At 43.7% G+C, this 22,103-nt stretch overlaps 1 protein-coding gene across 1 annotated transcript in view; it reads left to right on the top strand.

The window, feature by feature from the left end:
* Positions 1-16,994, top strand: part of POLR1D (RNA polymerase I and III subunit D) — a 34,997-nt gene extending 18,003 nt beyond the window's left edge. The window contains exons 2-3 of the mRNA XM_069602247.1: positions 6,156-6,230; positions 15,948-16,994. Of these exons, the coding sequence (XP_069458348.1) occupies positions 6,156-6,230; positions 15,948-16,212 (340 nt within the window). The 3' untranslated portion in view covers positions 16,213-16,994. The remainder of the gene's footprint in view (positions 1-6,155; positions 6,231-15,947) is intronic.
* Positions 16,995-22,103: the final 5,109 nt, after the last annotated feature.

Below are 22,103 nucleotides of genomic sequence, written 5' to 3'. Positions count from 1 at the left end.
GTTTCAGTCAGAGTACACCTGAATAGCAGCCAGGACTGCTCCCTGTGAAACCATCGCCGGGTGGGCTCTCCTTGTGGGACTTCACACAGCTAGAGACACACTGCAGTGCTGGTCCTCGCAGTGTTATATATACTCCAAAAGTAATGACCTTGGACTTACGGTCTATCTTGTCCTAATTTCTCCCCAGGATGACTGAAACATGACATCTAGCTTCTAGGGAGAAGACAATAATTGTGAATCAAATAACTGTGAATTAAACCCCCCCCCCAAAAAAAATATCAGGTAACTATTTAGTTTAGGCAAGTTCTTAACCTCTAAACCATAATCTCCTTGGCTTTATCCAGTGAGCCATCCAAGTTAAGTAGTACACATAAACATTTTCCTCAACAAGACACTACTCCCCAAGTTAGGTCTGTGTGTCTAACTGCTCAATTCCATGAACTGTATAATAGAACTCTACAGTTTTCCCCCAAAGCACTTGTATGTATATTAACTAAGTTTTGGGTTTGTTATTTTTTTGGAAAATGGGCCTTAGAATTGCCTTGTCCTACTTAAATACATTGTTAGATACATTAGCCCCTGAAAATCAACTTGAAAACTTGACACTAGAGGGTTTACGAGAACGTACTGGTTGTTTTCAGTAAATTATTTCGTACCTTAGATCCTCAGATTTGGTTACTGATGTAGAAAATGTCTGCGCATGTGTGTACTGTTCGTTTTCAGAAACTCTCCCTGCCAGTTTTATAGGGTGAAGCACCATCTCAACGTTCTCCTTGATCCCTGGAGTGTGAAAGACAGGGCACTCCTGGCACTCAGGAGGTGGCAGGGTGTGGAGGTCCACACGGCGGGGTGGGGGAACACTCACTGCCCTGGAGTGGGCCGCACCCTCTGTTTCTTCATCTCTTGCCTTGTCCTGAAAGGCCTCAGGCAGCTGTTGAACCTGAGCTGGTGCCTGAAAAACATAGGCTTTCTCTCCCTCCCATCTCATGATGCACTGCGAGACTTCTAAGAATTAGAAGCATCAATATGTTTTCTTCCTGGGTTCCACATTGCTTAATTCCGCTGTAATGAAAACAGGTTTTAAAGAGCGAGCATTCAATAGAAAATCCTACACGTTCTGGAACATTCTCTCTGTCTTCTCCAGTCCTTGGCTCTTAGCTCCAAGGATAGTTTATAATCATTTGATGAATCAGACATCCACAAGGGGTGGACAGCTTGTCTTCGGCAGACTGCTGCAGCTTTGACACCGCTCAAAGAAACAGCTTCTGCGGGCTGACCAGGCTTTCCGCCGCACAGGCCACATTAGGGCCGAGAGCCAAGGACTCTGAAGCGCTGTCCAGGACGGTCTGCAAGAGCCTTGGTCTCTGGTGTGAAACGAAGCGCTTTTAGGATTAAGAGTGATTTATAGACCACACTTTCGGTGAGGTGGTGTTTCTGGTATGTGGTGTATTTATCAAAGGACAGCATGCCAAATGTCAGCCCCTGTTAAAGAAAGCTGTAGAGGCAAAACTTCAAGGCTTTATACTGGAATATTTTCTTTTGCATCGACTGTAGTGATTTTCTTTCCTTTTTGCATTTGAAACAGCTATTTGGTGAGAGATGACAAAAATTTTTGTCCTTGAGTAAGAGACCTCGATAATTATTCTGACTTTTATGTCCTTTGACCAAGTTTATTTCTCCCAACTAGTCTTTTTGTGGAAGGTGTATATACTTTTAAGCTCAACTGACCTATTGAACAGGCATGTTGTTCCTGGCATGGCGTGATTCATGGGCTTTTTAGTCAGCACTGACTCTTTTCTAAGGTAGTTCCCTGCCATCCCCATCCCATCTCCACAGAGTTTTTCCAGTAAGAGCTGCTTTTCTCCATGACACACACGATTCGTTGTTGTCTAGTCGCTCAGCCATGTCCCACTCTTTTTTGACCCCGTGGCCTACAGCCCACCAAGCTCCTCTGTCCATGCAATTTCCCAGGCAAGAAAACCAGAGTGGGTTACCATTCCTTCTCCGGGGGGTCTTCCGATCCAGGGGTCGAACCCAGTCTCCTGCATTGGCAGGCGGATTCTTTACCGCTGAGCCACTGGGGAAACCCCATACACAGCTTACCATGGCACATTTAACTAAGTCTTATAACTGGAACTGAAAATGAGTCGCTATATTTTCTGTGTGTGTATTTTCACTATCTTTTCTTAGTCAGGACTTAAGAATAGATATTTGTAGAAATGCTACTTTGACAATGAGGTGATTCCTGTGGTGAGATGTTTTGTGAACTGAGAAATCAGGTTTTCCTCTAAAAAAATAAACCATTAGGAATTGGTCCCCATGTCAGCTGAAGAAGTTATCACCCCACCCTCAGAGGTCACCTCGGACGGGGAGATGTGGACGTTTGAGAAGGTCCACGTCCAGGTGAAGGGCCGGGAGCTCGTCCTCACGGCAGCAGTGCTTGTCGTGAGCATAGGACACGTGTGGCCACCCCTCTCCTTGCTTCCTCTCACTCAGCTGAGCTGCGTGAGGCTGAGGTCTCGCCTTCCCACACCTCGCCTAGCGTGGGAGTCAGCTAAGAGTCAGCTGCCTGGGTTCACATCCCAGCACCAGTTTCTCGTTTTTCTTACTTTCCCCTTATCACTGAGATAGTAGTCTCTTAGAGGAGTCATGAGGGTGAAGTGTTCATCATATTCCTGGGGTGCATGTTAAGAGCTTATCTAGTATGTTGATATTCAAAGGAGAGTCTCCTTGAACCTGCACAGCCCCAAGTATCACAGACACATGCTAGTCCCCTGCCGGGGCAGCTCCCAGCCCAGGAAACACCCTCCTTGTGTTCCGACATGTGTCCTCAAGTGAAAAAACAGTGGGGTCTGTGGCGATGGGGGGCTGTGCCCTGTTGACCTCACAGCAGATACTGCCTCAGAGTCCAGGAAGGATTTGAGCCACAAGTGATCCAAAGAGAAAAGACGCATGAACATGTCAAGATCTTATCAGCATGAATGCAGTAGCTTTTACCATAAGGAAATATCGTTTCCCAGTCGAGCCAAGTTTCCATTTGCTTGCTTGTCTCAGGATTTCATGTCAGTGTTTTGGGGGTTCTCATGACTTTGTTCAGTATGAGGAATAGTTATACTTGGAGACTGACTAGTATTTGTAATGTTAAATCAGATTACTCAAGCATTTGTCTGAGTCCATAACACTTGCTTTCACCATCTCTCAAGAAAGTGTGTACAGATGTTTTTTTTGAGCAATTACTTGATATTTAGCTTCTCTGGTATTCTTTTAAAATCTCATTTTCTTGTGTTCATTATTTAACTTCTATTGTTTCCTTATAGTTGCCTTGAATATCTCGCCTTTTGTCTGGGCATACGAACATGCCCAGGGCATGCCCAAAGGGCATATACCCTTTGTCTGTCCTGACACAGTTAACATTCAGTTATGTGAATAAAAAGGAACACAGACCCAGATAAAACTCAAAACTAATTTGTTTAACTCTGGGCTTTAAGACGATTTTGCGCCAGATTTGCGTCCCCACTTGGATTTTATTTAAGCCGCTGTTATGATCAGTTTACATTCCGTAAGCATGTACCAGCTGGCTAATGGAACGAACAGGCAGGCCTGAGGAAGCCGCACTCAGATGGAAATTGGCCACGGATGATACACACATGGATCACTGAAAACTGACTGCAGTTTGTTCCTATGCCCAGAAAACTGTCTGCTTAATGATCTGGCTTCCTTGGACTTCTTGTCTCCATTGCACTGTCTATTTTACTACAATGAATTTGTTTTACAAAGAAACCTTCAGGATGTGTAAACGATCTAAGTATAAAAATTATGGCACTTAAATTTGTGTCTGAAATTTCATTGTTCAAGTTCTCCTTGTACTTAGTTCTTGTATATTCTCCTGTTTGCTTTTCCTATACTTTAATTGCAGTTTATAACTCCTGCTTCACGATCTCATTAAAAACTATCTTGATTCGTGATGCCGATGCTTCATTATCTTTGATCATTTAAGTATCTGTCCTCTATGATAATATGCGGTAGAAACTGACTTTGTTATTTCCTTACCCAGGAATTCATTAGTCAAGAGTTCCAGGGAAAACAGCAGAGGCTACAGGAGTGAAGAAAAATACTTGATTTTTTTTCTTCCTCCTTGATTTTGAAGGTGATGTTGTTATTTCAAGGACAAAACACAGGACAGCTGGAAGCTGTCGCTTTCCTGTTTGGAAGGAAAGCCCTGCAGCAGGAGCATGTGAGGAGTCGGGTGCGAGGCATCGGGAGGTCCACATTCCCAGGACCAAGGCTGGGCCCCCGGGCCCCTCCTCCCCCTCTCCAGCTCTCTGAATGAGTGTGAAGCAGTGGCAGCTCTGTCAGATCCCTTTTCTTCTTTTCCATTTATTTTGTGCCTTTTAATGATAAAGAGAAAACGGCTTCTCCAGGTCTTGCCATGCCAGTGCTTGTGGAGGAGACAGGAAGTACAAGAAGATGGAGGCAGGCAGCCTTAAACACGCTAGGCCTTTTGTTCTGTTCCTCTTCCTCCTGCTCTCCGTGTCCCCGCTGCCTCCTTCCTCATCTGAAAACTGGTATTGATAACTACATAGTCACGTTCAGATAGGGCAGTACTTTATAAACTGTAGAGCTCGTAGCAACATGAGTTGTTCCATGTTGCAATTACCGGGTCCGCCCCAGTCACAGGCAGCCTGCTGAGCCTGCATTGCAGCCCACCTGTCACCATCTCCCATCACTCGTGAGCTAGTATATGCCAGGCGGCGGTCCTTCTCATACCTTCTTTTCTCTTGGGCTGTTATCATAAATCAGAAAGTGAAAGTGAAGTCGCTCAGTCGTGTCTGACTCCTAGCGACCTCATGGACTGCAGCCTACCAGATCCTCCGCCCATGGGATTTTCCAGACAAGAGTACTGGAGTGGGTTGCCATTGCCTTCTCCAATCAGAAGGTATCCTTAACTGTGGCAGATCAGGTTAACAGCAGCACTGGAGACAGTGTTAAGAGGAATGACAACTACAGAAGAATCACATCCAACCTCACTCTCTTGAAAGTGCCTGGATGGGTCCTCAGGACCTGGGCAGGGGTCCTGACTGAGTGTTGTCTCCTGCAGATGGCATTTCAACTACATCACCATACAGAGTGGCTTCTGTAGGCGCGTATAGAAAGCCAGGCAGACATTTAACAGTTTTTATGGGAGAATGCATCCTGGCTCGTTTGTTCATGACTGGGGACCTGCACGAGCAAGTTCTCTCCCTGACGATTTTCATTCTTTCTGCCGTCAGGAGGGAGGACACATGTGGATCCAAGGATGATTGACTTCCTAGTTGTTTTTGTTTGTTGGTTTTTTGAAAACTACTGCTCTTAATTGATGGGAAGGTAGGGGTGTATTTGGAATATTTTTACCCTTTGATTACTATTATTTTTTGTTTACATCGATATAAGGGTGAAGTCGGGATCTCTGTTTTGGAGCCAGACAGGATAAATTTTTCCTGAAATGCCCTATGAGGCAAAGCCCTCAGATCACATCAGTAGGATATATTATTATTTTAAGGAGATGGAAGAAGGCTATGTGGCGACCAGCTGCACTTAGTATTCCCGACACCAGGGGGCTGGGCTGTGACCCCTGGTCTGAGTCCAGGGATGAGAAGTGGGCAAGTTGGTCAGTATTTCTGTTTTTCATCAGCCCATCAGTGGGCCCTCCCAGGACGGACCAGAAAGCATCCAGCTGCTGAGTTAGCTGAAATGACATTTTCTGAAGATCTCACTATTAATAGGAGTGTATTAAAATATATGTAAGTTATGTTAATATAAAAATAGCCAGATATATCTGCTGAGGACCAAGAGGGTGGTGAAACAGTTTGAAAGAATACTGTTAGAAACCTGAAGGTAAATATGGAGAAACAGATAAAAAGGAGTTGAAGTTTTTGGGTGATGCCTTTAATTTTTTCTTCATTGTTTTTCCTCTTTATGGAAAGGATTTCTTTTTAATCTTTATGTATTTAAAACCATCAACCATTTAAGAACATTTTTAAAATTTGTCCCCCAATTTTGAAGTTTTATGCCTTGAAAGCTGTTCCTTTTCCAGAGTCACATATGTGGGATATATAGACTTTCAGAATATAGTGAGGTGACGACCTCTCAAATTTCTTCCCTTTTTTTCCCACCAGGAAAGCAATAGAAGAGCTGCTGAAAGAGGCAAAACGTGGGAAAACAAGAGCAGAAACAATGGGACCAATGGGCTGGTAAGTACTTGAGTCACCATCCTAAAAATTTAAAGATATATAAATACACATTAAAGAGAAAAGTTTGCATGCAGAGGGAACGTAGAACCATGCGTGTAGAGGTGATCCCCCAGAGCCAGGTGGTAGAGGAAGGACACTGCTGAGGGTGTGGCCGTGGAGCAGGGGGCAGAGGGGTGTGGGCCGAAAACACCAGTCATGGTGTCAGCACCTCCGGCCCATAGGTCCCCGGGTCGACCCTGCTGTGCCTGAGGCCACCAGAGTTCAAGTAATATTACGCCAGCGTTCGTTGTTTAAGAATTTCTGGCTTAATTATAGTCCTCAATAAATTTACATCTACTTGTAAAAATTCTAACTTTAAGTATTTTGGTTTTGTGACAATTCAGCTGTGTAGAACAAAAGTTTAACCATTGTGTTGTTGTTTTTTTTTTAATAAACAGAGCTTGTTAAAACTTAATATAAACAAAGGAAGAATTTAACCTTAAGAACCACATCTACTCTTCTAAGTGTTGCTTTAGCAATAGCATTTGCATCCAATAAATATGCTGACTTATATTTTTTATCTACAATTTAAAATTCACTCTAACGGAGTACTTTGGGCTGTTAAACAGTATAAAATGTAAAAGTGGATGGGAGTACAAGCTAGGTCTCTATGGATTTGACTCTTACAAGAACAGGGCCTACATCAGATACAAACCAAGGTTAAAGTCAAAGAAACGGAGGAAAAAGGCAATTCCTAAAAATCAAGCAACATAAAATAAATGGACCTAAATGTGCCATATAGTAGACAGCTTAGCCACATACAGAGGAACTATTTCAGGTGATCTGTGAAACCTGACTGTATTTCCAAAAGACAGACAAGAACTAGAAAGAAACTTTAAATTGTTTCTCCAGTCATCACATTGTTAGTAATAATGTTGATACTGTTATTCTGAAAATACTCTATAGTAGGATAAAGCGAGTAAGTAAATATTTATTTGTTATAGATACTAAGGTTTTTAGTATAAAAGCTACAAATATAAAATTAAAGACATACAAATCCATAAGTCTAAATTGTAATCAGTAATACCATTATAAAGTTGTGCTAGATTTTCACTTTAGAAGAGAAAGAAAGGGCTTCCCTGATGGCCCAGTGGTGAAGAATCCACCTGCCAGTGCAGAGGACACGGATTCGAGCCCAGGTCCAGGAAGATCCCCCGTGCCGTGGGGTAGCTAAGCTGGTGCACTGTAGCTCTGAGCCCAGGAGCCACAGCTGCTGAAGCCCATCACCCTGGAACCCGAGCTCCCCAACAGGAGAAGCCAGGGCAATGAGGAGCCCGTGCACTGCAGCTCGGGAGCAGCCCCTTTCCGCCACAACTGGAGAAAACCCACACGCAGCAGCAAGCACCCAATACAGCCATAAAGAAACTATGGAAGAGAGAGGAATCAGCTTCTCTAACTCTGTCCACAAAAAGCCCTAGAAACAGTGACCTTCCACTCGGTAGCAGTGAGGACCCCCCAGCACCCGGAGATGGCATATAATATTACAGTAGTGTATATAAGGCTGTCTCTCACGGACAGGAGCCAGAGATCCTTAGAGAAATAACTGGCTGCAGATCCGAGGCTGAGCCTGGAGTCAGCCGAGCTGCACGCGAGCTGGCACAGCCTCCTTACAGCCTCCAGCACCGCCCACACCCCCTGTGCCAACTGCACATTCAGGGAGTTCCCAGAGCAACCCTCAGCCTCAGTGATCTGCTAGAAAAACTCATGTAATTCACAGAAAGCTGTTGTACTTACGGCTACAGTTTATTACAAGGAAGCATACAGATTGAAATCTGCCAAAGTAAGAGATGCAAAGGGCATGGTCTGGGGAGGTTCCAGACACAGAGTTGCTATTGCCCACACCCTGTGGAGTCAGGACAGTTACCGCAACCTCCCAACCCAGCGACCAGCATCAACCTATGACAATGTACTTGGCATTCTGCCAACCAGGGAAGCGACCCTGAGCCTCAGGTGTCCAAAGTTTTTACTGGAGTTCCTCTCTGGAGTTCCTCTGATTGATAGATTGCTCACATGACGGATCCCAGTCTCTGGCTCACCAGTGCCCCAGGAACCCAGATGCCCGCCCTGAATCATGTGGACTCTCTTTCTGGCATTGGCATCCCTCACGGTCAGGTGTGGCCAGCTCCACCCCAAGCAGAGACGATGCTATCAGGTATGACGTTGCCTCCCAGAACTGATATTACCTCCCAGAAGCCAGGGCAAAGTCCAGACAACTCTGTGGGCAAGACCACTGTTTACCGTGCAATCAGGACACATATAAAGCTGAGCCAGAAAACCTTATCATATCAGAAAGTAAAACTCTCAAAGACTACAGTAATCATGTCAGAAAGACTGGGAACCAAGTTGAAAGGCCTCCCGCTAACTGAATCATCAAAAAAATAAAGCTGTAGTGGCAGAGATACCTAAAACATGTCACAATCCATAAGGTCATAACAATAATCACATCAGGAAACTCAGTGGTCCCTTTTGGACAATGCTAAGGAACCGAATCATTGTTTGTAAAACTGGTAAGCAATGAGAAAGAACCAAGTATTTATCCTGTTGCTTATACAAATTATACATCAAAGTTATATAACAACTGATGAAAGAAAACTTCTTTATAGAATTGTAACTGTTAAATGGGGGACTGCAGAATAAGATTATCATTTGTATTCTTAACAACTCCATCATAAGACAATCTAAGAACAGACAAAAGATTTGAATAAACACTTCACTAAAAATGATATCAAATTGGCTAATATCTTTTCATTGGCATATGAAAAGATGCTCAGATCAGTTACTAGGAAAATGCAAATTAAAACCACAGTTTTTCACTACAAATGCACTAGACTGACTAAAATTTAAAAAGACGGACAGCAGCAGATAGAGGAGGATCTGGAACAACTAGAATGCTCACACATTGTTGGCATAAATGTAAAGTCATACAGCCACTTGGAAAACAATTGGCAGTTTCTTACAATACGCACTCACAGAATTCTTCTAACTGCTAACCAGAGGATTGACAATGTAAGCCCACACACAAATCTGTCCAGTAATGTCCACGGCAGTTTTACTCATGATAGCTCAAAACTGGAAACAGCCCAAATGCCCATCAGCTGATGTGTGGACACGCCCTGGTGATGCCCATACATTCCATACAAGTCAGTAACACAAAGGAGCGGAGCTGCTGATAACATGCTGCATGGATGAGTCTCAGATGCACTGCGCTCATGAAAGAAACCAGACTCAGTACATGACACCGTGTAAGATTCCGTTTATATGACCCGGAGAAAAGCCAGAAAAAGCCAGACCCGGAGGGACAGAACACCGCTCATCGCTTGCCAAGAGGCGGGGGCCACAGGACTGCATTTACTGCCCAGCTTTTCTGGGTGATGGAAGTGTTGTGCATCTTGGTTGCTGTGATTATAACATGACTACACACACTCGTCAAGACTCATCATGCTATTTACTTAAAAGGATAAATGTGATTCTGTGGAAGCAGACAGTAAATAAGTCTGCTTATACAGAAGATATACGTATAAATTTATGATTTAAAATTTGATTTTTCAAATCTGATTTAAAAATAAAAAGAATGTCATTATTCTACAATCCCTAATGATAGACTGAATCTAGGCAAAGCTCTGTCTGTGACTTGCTAAATCTATCGGATGAGAAGCTGATGGGGAACCTTCTAATGAGTGGGTCAGGCTGATGACACTGGACCCACCCATCGATCCTTATGCCACAGAAAGGTGCAAGAGGAAAAGAGTACCACCACTTAAGAGGCGTGCTTGTAAAGAACCTGAACCTGAATCTGATCAAGTCTCTAGTGAGAACTACTACTACTCTACTCAATGACTGTAGAGATAAAATTACAGAAATGGGAAATATGAGGAATTCTACAGGACAAACAAACCAGTTTCTTTAACAGATGAATTCCATGGCAAAAAGGGAGGAGGAGTACCACATGGATTAATAGATCTGAGACAGCTCTAAGTGTAACCTTGTCTGCATTCTTATCCAGACTCATTGAAATAAAGGTGTGTAATGATACAAGAAATTAATGTTGATTTCTGTTTAGCTGTGATAATAGTATTGCTATTATTTTTTTAAGCTGTTATCTTTCAGAAATTCATTCTTACGTTTTTATGGATGCAGTGATATAATGAAATGCAAAGATCCAGTGTGGATCAATCTGTATGTATGATTTCATTTTAGCAGATACCCACAAGGAGCAACTGGTCAACTACTGGTGGGCGGTGGTCTGCTTTTCTAAGCATCTAGAAGGTTTTTACATTTGCTCTAAAATTTAAAATAGAACTAGAGCAAGTGACACTCTTTTTTTCCTCTTGGATATTCCGTAAGAGAGATCTCAAGTGAGGCAGTTGAACTGTTGCCAGAAAGAGATTGCTGAACTAGGGAAAATGCAAGTGGGATGAACTTTTTTTATATCATAAAGAAAGAAACCATTTGGTGCTGTGTACTTCCTTGGACACATTTCAGCAAAAAGAATCTCTTGAGAAGCTGTTCTTGACAGACGCCTTAGAGAAGCTGAAGTATTGGCCTGTGTGACTTCCTTTCAGTCAACATAAAGGAATTTATAAGCACAAATTTCAGAAATTTGCTCAGCTTCACGGTCTACAAAGCTGTATTTATTCGGTCACATTCACTTCTACTGATCCTAGCCCGCTGTAATAATCGAGCCCAGTGCCTGGGTAACTTCCGCCTTAGACATGGAGAGGCTTGTACTTTGGTACAAAAAGTCCCAAAGGTTGGATTTGACAGAAAACGATTCTCCAGTTTTCATAACGCAGTTGTTTTAAGGGGAGTGACATTTTGGCATTTTCTGTTTGTCTTGGGGTCAAGCTGGTGACATGGGTGAGCACTCCTACATTTTCTGATATTTTATGTCAGCAGCGAATCATTTCCCCGGCCTTGAGCCAGTCATGCAGTGTCTATTCATTTAAACGTTCTAGGGAACCAGCACTGCCCCTCCTTGTCCCAGGCCCAGTGGCTGCTGTCTGTTAGCACACAGGATGCTGGGCATCCCGCCCCTGCCTCCCACGTTCACCCCCCTTCCTGCCCAGTTAGCAAAGTGGGTGGGGAGCCCCGAAGGAGCGACCCTCAGCTCACATAGTGGCAGAGACGACCTGTGTGGCTGAGGGAGCAGGGGCCCAGGGCACCATTCCAGAGCCACTGCTGCTCACACCCCTGCTCTGACCCTCTCCTTGTCCCACCTTCTGTCCCTCCTGGCCATCGCCTCAAACACAGGCAGCCTGTGATGTATTTCTGCTGCAGGACCTAGCATAATGCCTTACACATGAAAGAGCCTCAGATTTTTAGAAACCAATACTGCAGATACAGATGCACATATGTGTCAGCTATTCTTCATTACTTTTAGGTGTAGTTTTGGAGGCGCAGCGTATTGAAAACCTACTTCATTGCAGAAAAGCTGCTGGCACACTGGTCGCCAGGGCTGCTCCCTTCGGGACAGACGCACAGAAGCAGATGGTACGTGGTGTCGGGTGGACTCGGAACACCAGCCCTGCAGGAGCCCAGGTGAGTCTGACACAGACAAGGACAGGGGCACAGAACACCCTGGACACACGTGACTTGGAGATCTGTGAAGTGCATCAGGCCATGGGAGATGATGGTGGTTCTTCCTCTGTTTAGGAAAGCAGAGCGGGGTCAGGGATGCGGGCTCCATGCATTGTACCCTGATCCAGTCCTTTGTTTTGCTGTGTTCCATTCTGCACGCTCCTTGCACGCTCTCAGATGTACATCTGAGGTAATAGCCACAGAAAGAAGCCCAGCTACAGTCCCCACAGGCCAAGGAGCCAGGTGATCCTGGATCTTGAGCCTGCGGTTGGTGACAACTCAGCTCATCTAAGGCGCCACAGTCACCATAACCGCCCATGGTGCCACAGGTGCTAATCTGGCAGTCAAATGCTGCCTGAGAAGTTCTTGTAGAGTGTTATAATCCCTATAGCTGCACTGCTCATCCTTAATTACTCTGCATTACTCGCAAGCATACAAAGAAAAGTGCAGAATGCAAGATAAAATGCTGTGTGCCTGAATGGGAAGGGCTTTGGCAGCAAAACAAAAGAATGGATCAGGGTACAATGCAAGGAGCCTGCCTCCCTGACCCCAAGGCTCTGCTTCCCTAAACAGAGGAAGAACCACCACCATGTCCCATGGCCTGACGCATTCACAGATCTCCAAGTCACATGTGCCCAGGGCATTCTGTGCCCCTGTCCTTGTCTGTGTCAGACTCACCTGGGCTCCCACATGGCTGGCAGCTCAAGCCCACCCGACGCCACATACTATCTGCTTCTATGCATCTGTCTCAAAGGGAAGGACCCCCACCCCCATCCCCACCCCGCCCAGCTACCAACTGGGGTCGTGCGGGGAGGACGGACTCTGGAGTCAGAGCCCTGGTTCCCGTCCCGGCTCCACGCCCTCCCAGCTCGGGACCCACAAGCATGCAGCTTCCCGTGCATCTGCCAGAGGGGTGATGGCGGGAGAGACGGAGGGAGGCGACGCTGGTGGCAGGAATTGCCTGACAGCGTGGTCGCCACCCTCCTGGTTCTCACTTGCGAGTGGTCACGTACCACTTATTCGATGGGTCACATTCATGAAAGTGTTTCAGAAACTGACGTGGCAGCTCTACATCTGCAGAGTGTTAAGATATTACTACCTCTGTCCAAAGTATTAAAATCAGAAAGGAGAAAAACAAAAAAAACTACATTTATCTTCCCCCTGCTGTTCTCTGCGCTTGTTTGAAACAAGCCTGTGATGAAAAACAAACAAAAAAAACAGTTGACTGTTTTTCATGAGTGGAGTCTGATAACTGCCAGGAGAAAGTGCCTCACTTCTGTGAAGGATGTTACACAGCCCGCCTACTCGGGAAATGGGGAGAGCAGGCTGAGGAACTGACACTCCTGGCCTTGGTCCATCTCAGTCTCTGCCAGGGCAAGCGAGACCCCTCCTCTCAGGCTCTGCATCAGCAGCTTTGAAAGAAGGAAGTTGCTTCACTTTTTGGTTTAACATGGATAGAACGCCAGGTCTTGAGTCTGACGCTGCTGTCATGGGTACTTTCTAAAGCAGTTTTAAGCATCTGATTCTATTTATAGAATTTCATATCCATTTATGTTGTTAGCACCTTAAATCTGGCTCTCCCCATGTGAGCTAGTATAACTTTCTAAAATCAAACATGAACCAAAAATAAGAGTAACCGGCCAGGGTGAGAAAGTTGACATTGTGGGGTCACAGCTCCTTAGGAAAGCAGCTGCACACCCCGTGGCCCCTGCCCCTCATCCCAGCACAGCCAGTGACAGAGCCGCTGCAGACACGCCCAGCAGCCAGGCCTGCGCCCGCGCCCCAGGGCTCACACTCTCCCTGTAATGCTGACATGGAAGAGGCTTCAGGACAGTTGAGGATCTAAGACTAGCTTATCGTGTCATCTCAAATACAGAAAAAAGTGGCACTAAAAGAGAGCTGAGAGACAAGAAGCCAGAGAGCAATGAAATAATTTCCTCATGTGGTGAAGGAGAGAAGGGTGGTTTTCCAAAGGGTCAACAAACATAGAGAACATGAGACGCTCCAAACAGGAAGGGCCCTTTGAGGTCACACGTCACTCCAGCCTCCAGTGTTACTGCACCTGAGGAGTACCTGTAGATGGAGTTTATGGGTCATTAGGAAATGCAGATAATAAGCACAGACGTCATGCCCACGAGCCCACTGGCTCTGACATCTGGAGAACTGAGGTGTCCTGGAGAGTGAAGCTTGCAGATATAGAAGCTTAACTGTTTTAAGCACCAAAACTTTAAAACTGTAACCATTTTTAGGAACATTTCTGTTAAATATCTTATTTTTTTCTTGATGGCTCAGGGTTTTATATTTAATAATTTTTTTTTCATTGAGCGACATCAGATATTCTATGTTCTTAATTAACTTACTATCTCAGGTGATTTGAGACTTAGTGGCCTTGGGTTCCTCTCCTGGACAAATCCTGAATATATGAATTTGAGTGCTATATATATTCTCTTTCATGAAAGGAGAATGAACAGTAATAACATTACTTTACATTATTACTATAATGAATAATAATAAGGCTCCACAGTCCCTTGTTTAAAGCCCTCAGATCCAGATAAGTTTCTTAGAAAGGTACCATAGCACAGACAGCATGCACGACAAGTACCCTCACGGTATCTGTTCAACACACAGTCATCTCCCCAGCAAAGCATATGAATGTTACTCCAAAGGGGACACAGACTAGAAATAAGTGCCCAGTGTCAGATTAGGTCAGGTCTGGCTGCCAAATAAGTTGTGTCCAGAAAAGGAACTTGGTTTACAAATTTTGGAATCATGCATAAGAAATCATAGACCCACAGATACCATTTATCAGGAATTTGCTCTATGCCGGGCACTATGCTAAGTGCTTCGTGGGTTATCTCATTCAACTCTTGCAGTAGATGAGTAATTCTGTTAACAAATAGAAAACTGAAGCACAGAGGCATCGGGTGACTCTCAGGATCCCAAAGCCAGTGAAGCCGAAGGGCTAGGGTATGCACCAGAGCAAACCTCTACTGAGTGCCTGTTACCTACCAGGCATTGTTGCAAGCACACATTCAGCCTCCATCAACCTGCCCTCTAACTCGGTCACTGTGATGGTCCCCATTTAACAGAGGATGGGCAACAGGGAGATGATCTGACATGCCCAAGGTCCAGTCTGGTAGGCACTGTGACCCCAGAGCACATGTGTGCACCCTGTTGTATGAGTTCATTGCAGAAGAAAAACTGGTGATGAGATTCAGCAAAAGTAATTACCATGTTACAGACCAGAGCTCAAGGCCAAGAGAGAGATCCAAGTTTTCACTGTGTGCAGTTTTCGTTTGTGTAGCCAAATGAAAGATTGGCTCCACCTAAAAAACGAATACTGCATGTGTAAATATGTGTCAACATGTAAATTAATGATCTGATCAGTGACATCCTTCCTCCTGGGTGAACTTGAATCATGAAGCCCCTGAAATGTACATGGCCCAGAAATTCGCCTGGAGGGGAAACGTGTGGCCAGAGCTCCCTGGCAGAGCAGGCTCAGAAACAGAAAGTTCTCAATTAGAAGCTGAGTTTTTCAGAGGGTAAAAGGTGGTTTTAATAGACTCTTTAGATTATTATTTTTTTATTTCTAGAGTAGATCATGTAGGTCCAATATTCAGGGTATAGCAGGAGATACTTTTTTTGTTCCTCAGGGAGGGACTTACCCTTATTCTTGGATATTTAAAAGTGGGCCACCATAAACATAAATCTGCATTTTGAGTTAATGCCTAGTCAAAGCAGGCGATATGGTAAAGGGGATAAATGACTCAGGAATTAAAAAAGGAATTAAATGACTCAGGTGATGTGTGTTGCGGTCAGTACCTGTACACACATTGTGTGTATTCCTTGGCTTAATTAGTCCCAGCCAGGAAGACAGGGTCAAGGTCTTCAGACAGGGTCCAGCCACTCTGTCTGGGAATTCTCAGTGTCCTGGGTTTTCCCCCTTGTACTCGGAGTTTACACTAGGTGGCATGCAAGGAAAGCTGAACAAATTCAGGAACTTGACTCCGGGGAAGCAAGATTCTTTGGCACAGGCCCTGATGGGAGGGTTCGGCTCTGGAGTCCACATTCGATTTGTGGTTGTTCTCTCTTTGCCCCCAGGATGAAGTGTCCTCTTGCCGGGACAAATAAAAGATTTCTAATTAACACAATTAAGAACACCCTGCCCTCCCACAAAGAGCAAGACCACGAACAAAAAGAGGACAGCAAGGAACCGGCGAAAAGCCAGAGCCAGAAGGAGGAAGGGCGCCAGAAGCACCGGTCTCACCCGTACAAGCACAGCGTCCACGCCCGGCGCTCGCCGCCCGGGAAGCGGGGGAAGCGGGGCGGCCACGAGAAGTCGCACACGCGGTCCAGCAAGCGGTGAGGTGGGGGCCCGGGGCCCAGCGAGACCCTCCCAGCGCCCGGGCCTGGGGTGGTGCGGAGACACCAGGACGGGTTTACAGCAGGGCCTCAGTCCTGACGGCGGACAGTCACCCGAGGCTCCACGATGGAAGGAGCACAGCGACGTCCCGGCAGGTTTAAGTGGCTTTAGCAGTGTAATATACATTCGTCTGGGTTTTCTTCTGTCTTGTTTGGAAGTTGGTTTCAAAATAAATCTAGAATTTACAAGTTTTCGGAGATTATTAAAACTAGTTCCAGTTTTTGTTTTTTGATGTGCTGCACTTGTGGTCTTTTCTCGGAATTTCTCAAAACAGATAGTTGTCGATCCTGCACTTTTTAGGGGTGACGATTTTAGAAACCTGGCCAGTGGCCATATTTATGAAAAGCTGTAGCCCTTGTTTACCCGGAAATTCTTGAGAGCTCTGTACCTGTTAACCTTTAAACGAACAACGTAGGAAAATCTCAAAATCCTTTTGAATTTAGCGCCTCACCCCCTCCCCCATTAATAACCAGGGGTTAAAAAACTGTCTCTCTTCTTTCCTTGTGCATTTTCAAACTCATTCCTGAGATAGAACACTTTTTCTGTATTTCATTTTGGGGGGAATATGTATGTTTTAAGTGGTGCTTTTAAAAGAACCTTCAAAAGTTAAAATTACTATTATTTTTGTGCTATGTCTTATTTAGCTAAAGACCTACGATGCCATTCTTAGCTGTTGTACAGTTGTTTCAGAAATCTGGATTTTAAATAAAAGTGTTTACAATGCCTTTCTTCTGTTTTTTCAATATCGGTGTGGCTCTGTTTTTAACATACAATTACCATTACTCACACCTGTAGTTTTCCTTTTATACTCAGAAAAATGTCACCAAGCACGCTCTTCCCCCATCCGCGAAAGGAAGAAGAATCTGTTCACACCACCCACCACCTCCCAAAGCATCCGAGCTTATGCCTGGCTGCTCCCAGATAATCACTTGATGCAGCCCTGCTCCCTGCTTCCCAGCAGCAGAAAAAAAACCCTTTCTAAGTGCTAGAAAGGAGACCATCCGCAAAGTCAGCTTCCGAGTGTTGAACGGACCCACTCTGCCCCTACCGCAGAGCTGCCTGCCACACCTGTTCAGCCGGCTCTGAGCCCAAAGCTTGGGGCTCAGACCCAAAGCTTCTGCACAGCCCTGTTCCCCAAGAACCCAGCCTCACCCCCATGACTTTGTACAAACACCCTTTCCTCTTAAACACTGCAAAGGGACCGTTTGGTTCATACGACTTTATCCAAGTCCAATTACACATTAGCCTATATCATTTGTGCTAAATTTGAAATGTTTTATATTTAAACATCTATTAGAGACAGCACAGAGTTGTGGTTTTTAAACACTTCTAATTAAGTAAAAGTTGAACTCTCATTTGTCTATGTGCCCTGAATTTAGAGCACACTGGCAAGCTCATTATTCTGAAAAAGGGGATGATCGTGATAAGCATGTTCTTCCCCTCAACAGTAAAGGAAGTGCTTTAGCCTCATCACACTCACCTTTCTCAGCCAACTGTGTTAAAGGACAAGCATTCCTCAAAACCATTTTTCCCTTAAAAACCTCCACCCCATTTCTGAAATTTTTATTAGAGTCTTTAAAACTTTCATCAGGGCTTCCCAGGTGGCTCAGTGGGTAAAGAATCCACCTGCAATGCAGGAGATGCAGGTTTGATCCCTGGGTCGGGAAGATCCCCTAGAGAAGGGCATGGCAACCCACTCCAGTGTTCTTGCCTGGAGAATCCCATGGGCAGAGGAACCTGGAGGGCTACAGTCCATGGGGTCGCAAAAGAGACACAACTGAGTAACTAACACTTTCACTTTTCACTTTTCTCTGAAAAACCTGTACACCTGTGCTCTGACTTCTGATGGGCAAAATAGATCTCAGAGCTGAGAGGTTGTTCCTGGGTTATAATCCTAAATTTGGCTTGAATAAAATTTTTCATTTCTTTTTTAGATTGATTTTTAAAATTTTTTTTAAATTTATTTTTAATTGGAGGATAATTCTTTACAATACTGTGTTGGCTTCTTCCATACAACAACATTGTATCAGCTGTAAGTATATATGTATGTCCCCTCCCTCTTGAACCTCCCTGTCACCCCCTACACCATTCCAGATTGTTGACAACAGGCATACAATGCAATTCAACTGCAATTTTAAAACCTAACAAGTTCCCTCTAAAATTTATATGGGACTCCAAAAGACCTAGAGTAACCAAAACCATTATGGAAAAAAAAAAAAAATGCTGGAGGACTTGCTCTGTCTCACTTCAAGGCTTATTATAAATGTACAGTAATTTGGAGAATGTGGCATTGACATCAAGATGGACAAACAGATCACTGGAACAGATGGAGAGTCCAGAAAACGACAGTACATGTATGTTACAATGACTTTTGACAAAAGCGAAAAAGTAAGTTGGTAGTGGGTGGACTTCCAGGATAACAGGATGAGGACTTCTGCAGAGGGCCTCCCAGTGAAAACTGTCTTAAGAAACAGTTAAAGTCTCCAGAAATGAGACTAAGGGTACTGCAGCACATATATATATTTTTTATAAGTTAACAAAGATAGAGTAACAGTGATAGTCTGGGTTTTTAATCACACCCACTCCCTCCCCACTCCCAGCCCAGTGGCACAGAAACCCCACTCCAGACTTGCGTGGCCCAGAACACAAATCTCGCTCTGCCCCCAGCATGTAGGCTGTTCTCCCAGAGGGCGGGATGCCAGCATTTCTCATCATGTCCCCAGACACCCGTTGTTGAGACCGAGTTCTGAGCAAGAGTGGCCAGGAGATGAGGCTGCCTCCTCCCATCTGGTTCCCACTGGGACAGAGGTTCTATCTTGGGTCACAAAGCCACTGGGAGCTCTGAGGCCCCGATCACCCTCGTCCCGGCTCATGAGACAGTGGTTCCACATCAAGAAGACCTGAAGCCACTGCACCCACCTCCGCCTCCTGCTCAGTTCCTAAGGTGGGAGTATAACTCAGATAGAAGCTCATCACTGTCCATATACCACTTCCCAGTCGCAGAGCTCTGGCTCAGAGATTTTTCTGGAGGAGGAAGCAGGCTATAAAACAGCTCCTAGCCTCTTCCCAAAGAAACTGACTTTGTTTGACAAAGAACATGGACAAGTTCGCATAATGATGCATTCAGAAACTGGAGATTGTGGTGAGAAATAAGAGGACATTGGTAGATTTGTTGAGGACAGAAGCTAAACTGAAGACTTAGTTTGCAGTAGAGAACTTGGGGTGGGAGCGGGGCACTGGGAGTAGCTCTCCTAGGATAATAACAAATATAAAACACTGATCTCAGAAACTATTTGATTGGTTTAGTCTCTGGAACAACTGATGCCCTAGAGCATTGTCGAAAACAATAGAGCAATTATCCTACAAGTTGTGGAGTTTAACAGCTAGATGTGATCAGGGGAAAAGATAGCCAAAAAGAAGCCCTGCCAATGTACTGTCATCCAGGGCAGCTGGGCACGCTCAAGGCTGCAGACCAGTGGTTGAGAAGCAACATCAAAGGTTTAACACTCCATGTGTTTGTGTAAAATAGACTTCTCTGAAATAAAAGTCACTAAACAAGCAATGGAGAAGGAAATGGCAACCCACTCCAGTATTCTTGCCTGGAGAATCCCATGGACGGAGGAGCCTGGTGGGCTACAGTCCACAGGGTCGCCAAGAGTCGGACACAACTGAGTGACTTCACTTCACTTTCACTTAAACAAGCAATCAAGTAAATGGAAGGGGGGACCAGAACCCAGAATTTCTATCCTAAACTATCTAAAATGTCCAATTTCCAACAAAATGTATGAGACATACAAAGAAACAGAAAAACATGACTTACACATGGGGAGGTGGGGGGGTGGGCGGTGGAAGTCAACAACACAAATTGCCTGTGAGAGTGACCAGATGTTGGATTTAACAGTTAATGGAGACTTCAAGTAGTTATAAATACAGTATGTTCAAATAACTAGTGGAAACCATGGTTTATAAAATGAAGGTATGCTGACCATGTTACATCAAATAGCTAGTATCAGTAAAGAGATACAAACTTTTATAGAACCAAATAAAAATTCTGGACTTAAAAAGTACAATTGAAATGAAAAATTAACTAGAGAAGCCCAAATTCTTGCAGAACAATTTACAAACCTGAAGTTGACAGAGACTTTGCAAGCCAAAGAACAAAGAGAAAAAAAAAAGAATGAAAAATGAACAGAGCCTCAAGAAATGAGGAATGCCATTAAGTACATCAAAATACATGTAAGAGAAATATCAGAAAAGAAAGAGAAAGAAAAAATATGTGAAGATATAATGGTTGAAATCATTCCTAATTTATTGAAAACACTAATCTACACGTTCAGAAAGCTCCACAAATTCCACAAAGAAATCCACAAATAGATATGTGACAGTTTGGAAAAAAAAAAAAAAAGGCTGAAAGGCAAATACAAGGTGAAAATCTTGAAGTGGCAAGAGAAAAAAGACTTTCCATTTGTAAGAAATTCAATAAAGATTAGCAATTTACTTCTCATCAGCAACAGTGGAGGGCAAAAAGCAGTGGGATAACATAATCCAAAGGAAAAAAAAAACCTGTCAATCAAGAATCTGATATAGCAAAGCTATCTTTTAAAACACACACACACAAAAAAAGACAAAACAAAGACATTAGCCAATAAACAAAAACTTAGGATGGTCGGAGGATATAAATCTTGGCCAGAATAAAAATTTTCAAGTAACTCAAAGGAAAAAAATTGAGAGTGTTTGTTTTTGGCACACACACCATAATTTTTTCACCAAAAGCAGTGACCTCAGAGGGTAATTTGAATTCACATAAATACATGAGCACTGGTAAATGTCACATAAACCAAGTAGAGAGTGCTTCACCTATTTTAACTGAAAAGTCTCAGTAAAAATGAAGGTAGTGCATCTCAAACGGAAAAGTTACAAAACTAATACGTGACACATGAAACAGTGTGCTATTTTTATAAATCCAATATTAAAACTTTTGTTGGGCTGGGGGGAGAGGTTATTTCAGGTAACTGAGAATTAGATGCACACTTTGTAACAGAGTGAATACTTTCTTATTCTGAGAATTGTTATGTTTTTAAATGGTTTGAAAAAATAAGACAACTAAGAGTATGAAAGAGAGACCATGTGTGGCCTAGAGTCTAAAATATTTATATAGCTCTTTACAGAAACCATTTGCCAACCTCCATTTAAACATTTTAACTTAAAATATGTATATATACATTTATTCACTAATACATATATAAGGGGGCTTCTCAGGTGGCTCAGTGGTAAAGCATATGCCTTCAGTGTAGGAGACATGGGTTTGATTTGTGGATTAGGAAGATTCCCTGGGGAAGGAAATGGCAACCCACTTCAGTATTCTTGCCTGGGAAATCCCATGGACAGAGGAGCCTGGCAGGCTACAGTCCATGGGGTCACAAAAGAGACATGACTTTATGTAATTATAAAATATAGTAAAAATACATCTTTATTCTCCTTTCTTTTCTTAAATTATTTGAAAAGCAATTGTATGAAACAATATGTATTTTTGTTTTTGGGGGGGGTTTTGGCAGGGGTGGTAGATTTTATTTTTTAATTAATTTTTTAAATATAAATTTATTTATTTTAATTGGAGGTTAATTACAATATTGAAACAATGTGTATTTTTGATCCTGTAACATATAGAAGTGTAATAATTTTGCCAATAACAACATAGAGGAGGTGAGTGAGCACAAAGCTAGATTGACCTAAAACAACAACATAAGAGTTGTTCTTGAATTCATAAGAATGAATCAAGAGAATCTGAAATGATCAATGGGAAGGTTGATATAACAAAAGCTATAAATACACTT

This window comes from Ovis canadensis, chromosome 10, assembly GCF_042477335.2.
Source record: "Ovis canadensis isolate MfBH-ARS-UI-01 breed Bighorn chromosome 10, ARS-UI_OviCan_v2, whole genome shotgun sequence".
Classification (NCBI taxonomy): Eukaryota; Metazoa; Chordata; class Mammalia; order Artiodactyla; family Bovidae; genus Ovis; species Ovis canadensis.
This window is presented reverse-complemented; position numbering and strand designations above follow the sequence as displayed.